Source organism: Mus caroli, chromosome 13 (assembly GCF_900094665.2).
Source record: "Mus caroli chromosome 13, CAROLI_EIJ_v1.1, whole genome shotgun sequence".
NCBI lineage: Eukaryota > Metazoa > Chordata > Mammalia > Rodentia > Muridae > Mus > Mus caroli.
The window spans coordinates 13504111-13519336 of record NC_034582.1 but is presented as its reverse complement, the minus strand read 5'-3'; the positions used below and the strand labels follow the sequence as shown (position 1 = coordinate 13519336).

General features: G+C 42.3%; 1 protein-coding gene across 2 annotated transcripts in view; it reads left to right on the top strand.

Annotated features, from left to right (window-relative positions):
- The window catches only part of Pou6f2 (POU class 6 homeobox 2), a 382578-nt gene that overhangs the window by 353708 nt on the left and 13644 nt on the right, over nt 1–15226 (top strand). For both annotated transcript variants that reach the window (XM_021180807.1, XM_021180808.2), the window contains exon 7: nt 11084–11252. In XM_021180807.1, the coding sequence (XP_021036466.1) occupies nt 11084–11252 (169 nt within the window). The remainder of the gene's footprint in view (nt 1–11083; nt 11253–15226) is intronic.

The window sequence follows — 15226 nt, the reverse complement described above, 5'->3', positions numbered from 1 at the left end:
ACTGGCCCCCAATGGAGGAGCTAGAGAAAGTACCCAAGAAGCTAAAGGGGTCTGCAACCCTATAGGTGGAACAACAATATGAACTAACCAGTACCCCCCGGAGCTCATGTCTCCAGCTGAACTTTTTCCTGTGTGTTTACGCTAGAAGTTGAACATGTAGCACTAAAGAAGAAAGATGTGGTCCTTGGTCTTTATGGAGATTGTGAATGGTTTGTTCAATTAGCATTTTTGATAGTCTATAGCAAGACTCATCTAAATGCTAGCTAAGAAATAGAGATATTCTTTCTAACCCAGAGATTATGGTGTTATATGGGGCAATAAAGCAGAGAAGGCCCTGAAACAGAGCAGGGAAGAGTGAGATGAGTGGCAGCTGACCAGGAAGATGAATTAGCGACACTCCAGTAAGTAGAAACTGTAAGCACAAAGGTAGGGCAAAGGGGACGATGACGACAACGACTATGACAGCATATTAAGGGACAGAGAGCAGTTCCTGTGGCAGAAGCACAGAACAAGCTGGGACAGTTGTGCATGGGGTGTAGACTCAAACTGGAAAAGCTAAGTTCTATCTCTGTGTGATCTTAGCGATGTCATATGGCAACTTCCTGCTCAGATTTTTACAACAATAAAATGGAATAGGGATACCAAAGAATGTGTGTGAAGGGCAGAGTGATCAAACCTGTGTCTGGGATACAGCAAGCTATAATTCAGTCATGATACTATTGCCACCTCAGCTGCTAGTGGCAGTGAAGATGCCACCCTGGAAACTGTCAGAGGTGGATGTTACTCAAGAAGACAGTATGTGCTCAGTTTTTTCCCCTAAGAAAATAAGACTGTGAGTGATGTGGAAGTTGACCTGAAATTAGGACCTTTCCATTGTAAACAAACTACTTAGGGGACAATAGTGAAGCCAAGCAAGGATTACTGAGCACAGTACGGACCAGCAGCTGACAATAGGAGTCTAGAGGCATTTTTTTTCTGTAGCTGAAAAATAAAGAAGACATATAGAGATAGCCTGAAGAACAGGAAAAGGAGCAAGATCCAGGATCTGTCTGGTTAATGCCAGCTCTTAAAAATAATAGGAGAGGAAGGGGAAAGAAGAAGCAATGGCTAAGTAAGGGGGAACCTGGGTAAGAAGTGATGATCAAATGGTAGGATCCGGACAGGCACCAAATGCTGCAGAGAAGACATCAGGTCAAGCACATTTTGAAGTGTGGGTCAGTTTTGTTTTAAGAACTTTGAAATGTGTCACCTGTTAACCAGATGAGTCAGTAAGTCAAAGCAGAACAGGGCTAAGACCCAGTTTTAAGGTTAAGTGGACACTGATAAAAGAAAGATGGCAGAAAGGAATGTGAAGGTTAGGAGCCAACATGCAGTTGAGGATAAAGCTTCATAAGTTGTCAAGAGACAGTGGGATGCCAAGCAGTTGACAAATAAAATGCAAAGAGATGAGAACAACAAGGCACCAATATTATCATTCGCCACAGCAACACAGAAAAGTCCCTCCAAAGACAGCAGCATCACCCATGCCTTCCCACCTCAGCAGCACTCAGAGGCTATGCACAGAAACCTGTAGCTGGTCTTTGCTAGTTTATGGGTTCTTTTTCCCACCCTTAATCCCCCCCCCAATGTCTACTTCTAGCATTATGTAGGAGAGGAAGAAAGATAGAGGAGAGAGAGTAAAAGGGGGACCTTTGAATCTAATTTCTTTCCTTTTGTTTCTTCTTCAACCATAGCTACTAACAAACCACAACCAACCTCAATAAATGACCAACAACTAACAACCCCATTTCTCAGGGCCCTAGCATTTATATCCCCTCTGAAAAGCTGTCAGAATTCCATACACCATGCAATCACAGAAACTATCTGCAGCTGGCAAACCATAGTCTGCTAGAGCAGGAGGCAAATCATAGTCAGCTGCTATGGACAGTCTGAAGCAGTCTCATATCCTCACAGTGGGATTAAAATGAAAGCACATTCTTATATTTGTGCTCTTTAAAAAAAAATTCCAGAATTGTCACTACAGAAACCCATGTGCTTACTCAATTAATATTAAAAATGTTTACTAGAAATATTTTTTTGGGCCATCAACCGTATGTCAGTGAGTAGGCAAGACAGGCACCATGAACTCTTCTTTCATGGAGTTTACAACTGAGCAAGGAAGATGCACAGTCTTCGAAGACTTGTTCAGATATGAAACTTCACTCCATGGCAGATGTCATGAAAAAGAAAATAAAACTGAGAGGAATATGACATCAGTGAGCAAGAGGTGCCTGGTGCCAGGAAACACAACGTGGAAACCAGGGCCTGTTTCTCTGCACTACAAGTTTAATCTTGGCCACAGAAGCCATTGTTCCCAGCTAAACCCCAGGCCAGGAAGAAGTTCCCGAGAGACCCACCTTTAAGTTAGACTTCTGTGCCCGGAGTCACCTCTTGTTGTTTACAAGGGGCCATTTGATTGTTTGATTCTCCATCAAGCTTCTCTCTTTCTCATTGTGCAGCCCTAGCTAGCATGGAACTTGCTGTGTAAACCAGACCTCCTTGAATACATGCAGATGCAGCCTCCACTGCTGTGATCAAGATGTGCACCCCCACACACAGCCTCTTTGGCTTCTTCAACCCTACTTCTGTCTGTTTGAGCCTATTCATAATTTTCTCTAGGGAGAAAAACCAGGCATGCCTGCCTTCTCTGAAAACAAATAAAATAAATAAAAAGCTATGCCAGCAAAGCCAAGTCATACATTTTCAGGAAAGTGAATTGGTTAGAAATAATTTGCGCTTGATGTAAAGTTCCTCCCACTCACCTTGGATTTCAAAGGTGGACAGAGGTAAAGGAATCAAGGAATTCAGCCACTTTTCAACTCAGCCCATGCTAGCTGTCAGCAATATTTCCAGAGTTTCTCCCAAGCATCCACAAACACTTCCAGAGCTTTCCTGAACTATACTAGTCTCCTTTAGAATGAAACCTCACTTCTACGGAGGAAACAGGTGTTACTCCACTGTTACAACCTGGCAAACTCGTCTCAGTCACAACTAGTATCCCAAATAGAGGAATCATGCCCTTTGCATGATGCATGTATGTGCATGTATCTGTTACATATGTGTGTCCATACTGAGAATTCCAAAGTGTGACAGAAAAGGATGTGGGGAAGGTCACCCCCACCCCTCAAGTCATAGCAGGCATCAAGCCTCTTATCCTGCTCCAGGAAATGCTGAGGGAACCAAGGTGGACTGGCTCCCAAATGTCAGGAGAGTGATAGCGATAGAGAAGTTTGTCTCGGCATTAGCTGTAATTGAAACACTTTGGAGCATGAAGTTAGGCACGGGATTGGGAAAATTATCAATAGATATGCCGGCTTGCGTATTGAGGGCAATAGCTATGATTGTAAGCATCAAAACACTCCCAGTCAAACATGAAAAGCTTTAACCTCAGAGGTATAGCAACAGTGGTCTTTGATTTTTCTTTAACTATTACCCTTTGCATTAAAGAACTATAATATGTACATGTACTAAAACTAAAGGATTTCTATCATCTAGTAAGAAGCGTCTCAATTTAGTCTTTTGAGTGATGTATGGCAAATGCTGGATCTCAAAAGAGTGTGATTCTGACAGTAAAATATGTCATAGATTTCAGGAGGAGAGTCCCTAACCCCTACACAGAAGGAAATCCATGTTAGGAAAGTATAAAGCTCTCAGGTCAAATGACCCAGAGTGGGTTGCTTGAAGTTTTAAATAGTACTAGCCACAGGTTAAGCTTTCCATCTGCCTAACCCTGACTCAGAAGACCTGAATAAAATCTAAGAATGGAGTCTCTAGCACTCTTCGATCTGGAAGAGCCTATCAAGTTACTGTCTGAAACAGTATTTTTTTAGAGTATACCAGTATCCAATAGTCCTAAATAAAGCTCCATAGAACCTACCAGACCAGAGACGCCTGGTGAGCAGGGCAAGTACATAAAGAACAAGATGGGAAAGAGAGCCAGAGGAAATGCTTTACATACAAAAACTAAAAGATTTAGTGGAGCTCAAAAGCAGCCTTTTATTTCCTGCCCCAGATTTTGTGGCTGCCCCAACTTTGGAGACTCATTTAGGTCAGAGAACAGCTCCCAATCACAGGTTTGCCCTGTGACTGAATGCATGATTTCTTCATAAACCATCGTTTTCTCTCTGTGTGGTTTTTCTTCCTTTGACTAAACTCTAGCAAATGTTAAGAGGAATTATTGTCTCACAAGGAAAATTTGAAAAGCAAATGTTTCAACCTATACAGTGGAACACCAACTTTTAAAAATTAATATACCAAGAGGTTGCCTTGCAAGTAAAGATTTGGGGGTTTTCCTCTGAACATTTAATGCTGACAGGAAGCAGCTGGGACAACTCGGTTCTACTAAAATGCCAGGCAATTATCCTCTTTTTCTCAAATAAATACGAAATACCCTTGCTTATTGCACATAGTCTTTTCTCCTTTTCAGTTATTCTGTTTTTATTAATTCACACAATTAATTACTTGTGTCTTGTGTTTTGATGAACACACTTGCCACAGAATTGCCTGTTAACATGGCTAGCTGTGAAATCTTCAGCAGCACATTCATCCGAAGGCCATTCTTGATGGACAAGACTAATTCTGCCATGTTATCCACCTTGTAGTATTTCAGGACAGCCAACTTAAGCCCTGCTGTTCTTGTGCTTACTCTTCTTGGAAGTAGAGTAAGGTTTCTTTTTTTCCCCAGCACCACCATAAAGTCTCAACCCAAGATGGGGGGGGGAGGGGGGGCAAAACTTTTTGAGCATTGTAGTCAAAGTCTGCCCATGTTCCAGCTAGTTACCAGCAAAAAACAGCCTTAGCTCATGAGCAGGGGTCCTTCCTTGGCCTGTACAATTTTTGTTGTACGTGGCCTCAGAGTTGATGGTCTTCACTGTAAGACTCTTTATTAAAATCTGCAGTTTGGTGGCTATTCCAGGCAGATAGCATATTAGAAAGTGCTTATCAACTTGACAGTGTTCTACGTAGAGCATGCACCCTGAAATGCCTCTGCCCAAGTTCCCTGACCAACAGCACCCTGTGGGATCTGGGCCACCAGCCCTTCTCTGTGATTCACCCACACACACCTCCCCACCCCTGTCACTCCCTCACCTCAGCTTTCATTCCTCAAATTATTTATCATCACAAGTCTGAAAGACAGGGGCCAGCTTAACTCAGCTTTATTCACATAAACCCATCCCCAGCCTAGGAAAGATTAGTCAGTGTGTCCACGGCTACTGACTTCTATTTCACCACCTAAGGCACTAGGCACTCCAGAACCATCCTTGAAGACGCCCAGCACCTTCCCTACATCAGCTCCTTCTCCCTATGATCTCTCACCTCACTATCTCAGCTGCACAGAACTCTTTTTGTTTCAACTCTGCACTTTAACTCACATCCCCCTGTGTCCCTGCTCAGCACAGGCGGTAGTCCATCAGTTGTTTTGGGATGTTCTCCTGCCTGCACTTTGAAAGCTCCACTAACTCCTCTTCTAATGCCTCACAACCTCACATACAAGCAAGATTCTTCCCTCCCGACCTCTTTCTCACCCCTCAGGGATTCCACCTTGACTTTGTCACTCTTGCACATGGAGATGGGCCAGACATCCCCACTGGCTTTTACAGGCCTGGGGATTGTTCTTCACACATGAAGCTCCCTGGGTGAATTTTACTGTTTCTGTGCAGTCTGTTCCCACCTTGATGAGTATACTATACTCATGTTTCTTTCATTTTTGCAAGATACTTGCCACCCATTTATATTATCATGGAATTAATGAAAGATGTTTTATTCCAGAATCTAAAACACTATCAAAGATCACACAGGCAAGATTGAAGGAACCAACCACATGGGAAAAAAATCACGCATGCACGCGCGCACACACACACAAATTGTCTCTAAGATACGGCCATTTCATTCTTTTTTTGTTTAATATATAAAACACACTGGCAGTGCCAATGAGTGTTAGCAATCCCATGAAGCCAGCCTGTGGGAGGTAGCATGGGTGGGGGGAAGGGGGTCCAGGTCAGGCTGAGTCCTGTCTCCCTCTAGGCCATCTCTTGTGTAAGACAGATTTAGAGCCTTCTGCAAAACAAGGACTGTCCCTGACTTCCCTTGTGAGCTCACTCCCCATGTGCTCAGCCTGTCTGCACCTGGCTCACAGCACCAGCAGGGCAAGGAGGTGATTAAATGAACTCAGATACAAGTCAGCTACAGCTCCTTTAAGAAGTTTCACGAAGGTGCAGTGAGCAAACAGAGAATTTTATTACATAAAGGACAACACCAAGTAACGTAACTGTGGAGTACTGTCGGCACCAGAACTAATTTTATCAACCAGAGGATAATCTGCCTATCTCTAATGTGTCCTCAGGTGATACCAGTTACCTAACATGTCCTGTTATCCGCAAAAATATGAAGTTTTAAAGACATGTGGGCCTGTAGAGAAATATCTAAACTAGAAAAATATTTTAAACTCATTAGGACAGAAATGTAAGTAAGGTGTGTTCAAGTGGATAGATCTACTCTAGGGATTGCCAGCTCTTCAGACACCTCATTGGTTCTCACTCTGCCAGCCGTGGCTTCTGTTCTCTGACTTGCTGACTTTTGGCCTGCACTGAAGGAGAAGCAATACCATGCAGTCGGATCTCAGGGCCCATGGCTGGGTGCTCTAGTTATTTTGTTCCTGGCCAATCACTTTCTCTTCAGGAATCTGCTGTCTCATCTACAATACACCATCAACATCCAACAGAGAAACCTATTGTTAGCTGTGTGCTTCCAGTTATTCACAGGGCCCCCCTTGCCTTTCCTAAACTATTCCAATTTCTGTGGCCAGTTATGCTTTAGGCCTTTTTTGCCAATATTTAAGCAAAGGACTTTTTTTTTTTTTTTTTTTTTTTTTGGTTTTTCGAGACAGGGTTTCTCTTTATAGCTCTGGCTGTCCTGGAGCTCACTTTGTAGACCAGGCTGGCCTCGAACTCAGAAATCCGCCTGCCTCTGCCTCCCGAGTGCTGGGATTAAAGGCGTGCGCCACCACGCCCGGCTAGAACTTTTTTTTTTAATTGTCAGTAACTTCTTCTGTAAATACAGTTGTAAGCATAATTTTAAAAAATTAATATACTATAATCATTAAATCTCGAGTATCCAAGACACGGTGCCATGTTCTTCTGAAAGCATTGCTGTCTGCTGGGTAGAGGATAGTTCTTACTTAGGCTTCTATTGCTCTGAGGGGACAGCATGACAAAAAGAAACTTGGGGGAGGAAAGAGTTTATGTTGTCTTAGTTATAATCCATCCTCCAGGAGACTCGGGGCAGGAACTCAAGGCTTGAAGCAAAGCAGAGGCCACAGAAGACTGCTGCTTACTGGGTTGCTCCTCATGGCTTGCTCAGCCTGCTTTCTTATAGCACCCGAGACCACCAACAACCCAGAGGTGGCACCACCCACAGTGAACGGGGTCCTTCTACCATTCATCCAAAATAATAAACTGTACCAAGCCGTGCCCACAGAGCAATCTGGTGGGGGTATTTTCTCAGTTGAGGTCCCTCCTTCCCAACTGACTCCAACTCATGTCACCTTGACAACTTAGCTGCACAGAAGTAAATGCTATGCTGCCATCAAGGTCCTCTGTTTCTGAGGAAAGAGCTTTGAGAGGAGCTGATCACTTTACACACCACACAGCGCTGAGCTCACAGATCTTCTTAAGTTAGCATCCAAAATGTCCACAGTGGCAACTGGAATCAGGAAGAAAAGTGCCATTACAATCCATTCATTTTTTACAAGTTCAAAGCCTTTAAGAATTCTCATACACTTTTGTTTAACTGTCTGGCAGAACTCAAGAAAGAAACCAAAACCTCAATGCCCTTAACAAATGTTTTGGGTTTTTGTTTGTTTTTTGAGGAAAAATATCTAAAATTCTTACAAATCTTAGATTACTCTTTCTCTTTAATTGTACATGTGTGGAACAAGTTCTTTTAAAAGATTAGCTTATTTTCCTCTTGAATTTCTTCTTCTGCATCAAATTATCCACAAACCCCAGCTTGCCTTCATGATTCCTAAGTGACACTGCAGTGTGGACATCCTTTTCTTGACTATGTCATGTCTACAGAAGAAATGTTTCAACTGATTACCGTCTTGTCCAGTTCCTGCACGACACTTTATCACAGCCAGAACCAATGAACTATTAGTGGAATGAGAAGCCAGAGAACATGCTCCTGACCAGTATCTCAAATCTGTAAATATGTTTTCTCTGCACCAGTCTTTGGAAAGACAACTCAATATGTTAGGGGTGAAGATTGATGTGAAATATCTATCACAATTTGTGAAGTAAATTAAAATGGATTTCATCTTTACTAGACAACCCTACAACATAAAATTTGCTGAATTTAATTGTTGATTATGTGCTCAGCAAATCGGCTAATTACCTTAGGCAGCTGTTTGATGCCTATCAATCTGTGTTCATCTTGTCAGTTATGACCATCTTTGGCTCACAATCAATACTTTATTTAGAGTATCTAAGTAACAAGGGTGTTCAGTTAAATGGTAACTGCAGGCAGTTTCATTGTGGGGCAAGTAGGCATCTAGATTCTGATGTTCAGAGGCCATATGGGCTAGTCATGCACTTATAGCCACGAGAGGCATATGTGTTGTGCAGGAATAGCTAGTGAGTATGGATATTGTCATTGGCCACTGCATAGGGGAAGTGCACAATAGGCAATAACTAAGTATGTTTCTTGGGTCACCCCTTACTAGAACTGCTGGAATGGCTAGAAAGACATAGGGATGTTAAGAAACTGATAGACTAGGGTGCTAGTGATGACAAAGGAACAACCAGAATTCTTATGTATTGCTGGTGTCCATGTCAAATGGACATCGATTTTGGAATTTCTTAGAAAGTTCAGCATGAATTTACAGTACGATCAGTATTTGAAGTATAGTTCTACTCATACTTTTATTTTTTAAAAAAAGTATACTCACAGACTTGAACACAAATGTTTATAAAAAGCATTATTGATCATGTTCGCAAACTGGAAACACCCAAATATCTACCAACAAAAATAATGGATGAAGAGTATAATGTGTGTATTGTGGAAGGGGATGCGCATCATGGCAGTGAACTACTGCTTTGCTATCAAAGAGAATGAACTACTGGAATACCCAAAGGATTGGATGAATCTGTGAACAGTCTGCCAAGCAAAGTAAGGGGGCTACAAGAAGGGTGTGTCATGTGGCACCATTTCTAGAATTATACCAATGACTCCATCATGAGAGAAAGCAGAGCAATGATTGTCAAGGTGGAGAATTGAGGGTAGACATTGCTTGCAAGAGGAAACTTTATAAAACAATAAAGCTTCCTGTCTTGATTATAATGATGGTTTCATAGGTGTTTTATTATGTGAAAACTGTATCTTCAAAAATGATGGAGAATGAACACACAGAGGAGAGGCAGACGCAAATTGGAGCTGAAGTGTCCAAGGCTCTTAGATATGACAGTCAGAGGCTAATTCACTCAGTGCACAGCTCCTACTGCCTGCTCTGATTTGACTTCCAGGCTGTCCCACTTTTATAAAACCTTGTCATGCCTTTTAGTGTGAACCAAATATTGCTTATAATTAACTAGGGTGGCTACGGCCAAGGCTAACCTTCAAACTCCTTAGGGCCCAGAGCTCCTGGAACATCTTTTTAGAAGGGCAACCCAGGAAGAAGGGAGAGATCCCTCCAAGTTTTCTAGTGGAACTTTTCTCCTCTCTCCTTCCTCAGCCTCTCAGAGCCCATTTCCTTGAGAGCCCTTAAAGGAGTAATAAGTAAACAGACATGAGACACAAAATTCAAAAACGTTTCAAAAGTAAATTAGTTCTTCTTTGTGTCATTGTAATCATTGGCACAAGCCCCAGGACCAAACTTGACCTGTCCAGAGACCAGCTCTTCCACACCAGGAGGATGAACCACCACACCCTAGGTCTCCCCTAACTAACCTGGCTTCCCTCTATGGAGGCAATAGTAGTGTGAGAATTCAGCTAAAGCGTCCATGAACATACCCTTAATCCAGGAGCTCGCTCAGAGTAAGAAAGTAGCTAGAAAGGGGGTAGAGAGATGGTACTGTGGATAAAAGTATGTGTTACTCTGCAAGGGAGACTGGCATTTGGATCCCAGGACTTATGTCAGTTCACTCACAAATGCGTATGACTTCATCTCCAAGGGCTCTGACTCCTCCATAGGCACTGAATGCACACATGCACAGACACTGACACAGAAACACACAGAGAGACAGAGAGAATAAATAAATAAATAAATAAATAAATAAATAAATAAATAAATAAAAATATCTTTAAAAAGTAAGTAGCAAACCGACAATGGTGGCACACACCTTTAATCCCAGCATTTCAGATGCAGAGGCAGGTAGATCCCTGAGCCCTGAGTTCAAGGCCAGTCTTGTCTACAGAGCAAGTTTCAGGATACCTGATGCTACATAGACAAACCCTCTCTCCACCCCCCATAAATGTAGCAACTGAGACCTCCATATATTATGGGATATTCTATCTTTGCTCTGATTACCAGATTTCTAGAGGATGTCATGTCATTGGTTTTGCATAAGGCATCCAAAACTGGAAGTGAGAGAGTGGAGCTGCCAGCCTAAACTGGAACCTCCCCTAAACTATCAGTTCTTCGAATGATGGGCACAGGCCCAACGTCAAGTTTGAGCTTTGCATTTGAATTGTGTTGTTTCCATTCTACAACAGCCTGAGAAGTCTCCCAGGTGGGTGGGAATTGTGTAAACAGGCAGAAAAAAGTTCAGTCACACACTATGCCTGAGAAATGTCAAAAATTGGGTATTCTGGCAAGCCAAGTAGGGAATTAATAATATATTTAGAATTTCTAATAAAATGCCTGTCAAGCAAGCAACAACATATTATATACACAAAAAATAAATCCTGCCTGGGTATAGCGCTCTTCCCAAGAAGTAGACACTGTATTCGGGAACATAAAATGAATCAACCACAGATGAAATGTCCATTCCCTAGCATTTCCCACCACGTAACATTCATTTTGTGTGTTTTTTTTACATCCCTTGTGTAGCTTCACCAATCTTCCCAGACACCAGTGGGTCAAGCAGGCACCCAAGGCAACCTTCTGCACCTGGCTCATGGCCAAGCTGCCACCTCTCACAGTCCCGTGCGACAGGCTTCCTCCTCCTCCTCTTCATCCTCCTCTTCTTCAGCTTTGAGCGTGGGCCAGTTAGTCAGCAGTAAGTATTCTTTCTGGCTCCATTTAATCATGGTGACCTTTTTATTGCCTATTGCAATCTCTCTCTCTCTCTCTCTCTCTCTCTCTCTCTCTCTCTCTCTTTCTCTCTTTCTCTCTCTTTCCCCTGCTTCTCTCTTTCCTCCCTCTCTCCCTCATTTTCTAGGGCTACTAGGCCAATATTGGAATGATATCTGTGCTCAAGGCCATTTGACTCCTTAGGGCAGCTGGCCCCCACAGCACACCCCTGCATTAGTGAAAGCTAGGAGCAAGCTCCATTTTCAGGGGATTCTGGTGTGCTGAGTCAGACCTGACATTTCCAAAGGTAGAAACTGATCAGCTTGCAGGGCCTGGGCAAACAGCTCTGAGCTGAAACAACCAACAACAGGTACTCAGCCGGAGGGTCAAGCCACTTTCCTCTGTGTTTGAAGTCCCCTGCCATTCTGTCTGTAGGTGTCAGAGGAAATAAAGGAGAACATGCCTGTGGGCGGATATGTGAGTGAACAATGAGTGACACACGGAGGCTGCTGTGTGGGCTGGAATCAGACAGAAATCTCCAAACAACCATTCACAAAATAAAGCAAGCCTGAAGGCTGCGTCCCTAATAAAATGGCTATAGTCGTCTATATATGGTCTGTGGAGTTAGCATATGTTCCCAGGGAAGCCAACAGCACACAATAATACATGGGACAATGGTCTGATTAAAAATATCTTTTACTCACTTCTGTACACCTTTACTAAATCTTCATTAGAAATCAGACAACATATAAACATACATGCAGATCGCAATCCAACATTCATCAAGTGTCCAACAATCATGGGTTTCAGAAGCCACATCGCTGCATACACACCTGTGCCATAACATGAGAATGCCTGTGTCAGTGAAGAACAGAGAAAGACCTGTTAAAGCCAGAATGTGGGGATTTTCACACAGAACAAGCAGATCTGGTAATGCAAGGTGATGCTCCCCAAAGGAAAATAAAGCTTGCATGTTCAACTGCATAGATAATGCAGACTAGAAAGATGCTGTGAGTGGGTAGGAAATGGAATGAGGCACTAGGGAAGGCTGTTACAATGTCCAGGTCCTTCAGGGCACTGGCCTGGACACTCTTGGTCTAAAATGGGGCTGAACACTACACAGCAGGGACACATTCGGAGTTTGCCCTTTAATCTGTCTAGACATACAACTCTGCATTTGGCTATAAACCTTTGTCCCTGCTGAAAAAATTCATAGATAAAATTAATCTTATTATATCTTCATCTTTTTTATAAAGAAATGCCTCATATGGCTGTTGTAGGAAAAGATTCAAATTCTACCTGAATTCAATTTTCTGTGTGTTTAAATACCCCATTTTAAATGGCAATGGTGTGTATGTATGTGTGTGTGTGTTTGTATGTGTTTGTGTGTATAAAGTAAGCTATGAAGATTTGATCCTGAAAGAAAAGGGATCAAAATTCAATACAGAGAAAAAAATTACATGTAATATAAAAGTGCAAAAACCACTCCACTAATGAATGCTGTCTTACAAATGTGTTATACTCAACATGGTAGGTGGATGGAGAGAAAGCTGCATGGATGGACAGACAGGTGGACATGGGCTGTCTCTGCCCACTTACTGAACAAATAAGAATTAACTTTTTTAGAATTTAATAAGGAAACTACTTAATAGGCCAGGTGGAATTGTTACATGAATTGCATTTCAATTAATGGTGAGTGATCAGCGAAATAGAGACTTGGGAGAGGGAAATTTTTCTATCGTATGCCTTGGAAGCAAAAGAAATGACACCCATATGCAAAGGCTGAGTAGGAAGAAGCCCACACCAACATTAGGCCCGCCTTGCGTAAGAGTCTGGCATCACCAGGAAGCAGCCAACTTTGCACAACCAGCACTAAACTTACAACCTTTACAGATCTGGGGGATGTTTTTAGTTATCTCCCTTCTGTGTCAAACCCAATCACAAAAGGGATGTATGAGTCACATACTTATAAAGCGCATCCCTTCCCAGCTCAATAACTTGCTATAATGCCTTATTTCAGGGAACCATGTTTGCCAGTGTGTCATGAAGCACATGATAAAGGAGGCAGTCTCTCTGCAAGAAGTACACAGGGTAAAGTCCAAGAAGACGTGAGCGCAGAAACTTCTGTCCCTGCGAACACACACTCGCGCATGCACACACAAACACACTCACATATCACTAACACACACAACTAACTTATGGTTGTGCTCAATCAGCCCAGAGGCTCTGTTTTTAGTCATAGTTTGTTTTTCTAATGACTGACCCACCCCCATTCTTCCTAAAGCTACCCAGGAGTCAACTAATTAGGACCCAAAAAAAAATTCCTTTCAATGAAGAAATTCCAAGGAGTTATGGTGTATATTGGAAACAAAAAAGAAAGAGAGAAAGAGAGAAAGAGAGAAAGAGAAGGAAGGAAGGAAGGAAGGAAGGAAGGAAGGAAGGAAGGAAGGAAGGAAGGAAGGAAGGAAGGAAGGAAGGAAGAAATTAGAATAAGAATTATAGAATTCCTATAATTACCTGAGACTCTATAAAAGCTTTGGGAGCTATGCTCTGGACACAAAGACCAAGAATATATTTCTTATATGACAATATCACACAAACTTTGATCAGAATCTTAGTTAGTGAATCTTCCACATCACAGTCAGAAGGTGCTATCCAATGTTCCATGGGCTAAAAAATAGTATTAAAATATTTTGCTCACTCCAAGCCAAAGGATGCCCAGATAATCCCTTGACAATGATCAAATGATCTTCATATGTGATGAACTTCCCATGTGAGCTCAGAGTAGCCAAATAAGCATCCTTGTCAAAGCCTTGTAGCCTGATGCCCTTCCCTTGTGCTACACTGTGCTCAGTCTGCTCAGACAGACACTGCTTCTATTAGCTGATCTTTTTTTTTTTCATGTGTATGAATATGTGGTATGTGCATGTGTTTTCACGTGTATATAGGTGCATGTGTGTGTACAGGTGCATGGGCACATGTGAGTGTGTGAGTTGATGTCCAAGACCTTCCTCGATAGATCTTCTACCTTAGCAAGTGGGATCCTCGGTCAAAGCCAGAACTCAAAGCTATGGCTAGTCTCAGTGGCTGGCTTGCTCTGGGAAGCCCATCTCTGCCTATCTTTACATTCTAAGGCTAGAGTTGCAGGCAGCACACCATTCCCTTCTAGTATTTACATGGACTCTGAGGATCCTCATGCTTAAGCCAGAGCTTAAACCTACGGAGCCTAAAAATCTAAAATAAAAATCAATGAATATCTTTTAAAACTTCCAGCTTGGTTTGAAATTTACAGTGTACTAGTTTTAAATAGGTATATTTGAGGTTTTAACTGCTGGGGAGGGGGCTGTTGCTTGCATTACTGTTCTTCACATACTAGTTTAAAACAAAAACAAAAACAAGACAAGACAAAACAAAAAGCTCTTGATTTGTAAGTTTGACCCTTAGCAAAAGACCGATAGCAGTCACTGCCTCAAAACTCAAGCTGAACCTTAAAGATGGGGAGAGCTTATTGCATGGAGAAATTGTATACAGCCCAGTGACATCTCCATGAGGCGTGGGCCTCTTCCAATCCACATTTTTATTCTCCAGTGGTTTCTCCTTTTTTAGAACTATTGGGTAAGCACACCCACTGTGTGCTATGAGACCTGAAGAGCTGGTGGTTGTTTCTGTTTCCCTAGATTTTCATTCATGCTTTTAACAGCTTCTTTTAAAGATGCACTTTGTGCCTATGGTGATTCCATGAGCAGGGATCATAGCAGATGATGTTGATATGTGCTATGTTCAACTATTTAGCAGAACTCTACACAAACATCAAGGCTAACAGCAAGATGGAACTGAAAAAAAGAAAGAGAGAGAGAGAGAGAGAAAGGAAGGAAGGAAGGAAGGAAGGAAGGAAGGAAGGAAGGAAGGAAGAAAGGAAGAAAGGAAGAAAGAAAGAAAGAAAGAAAGAAAGAAAGAAAG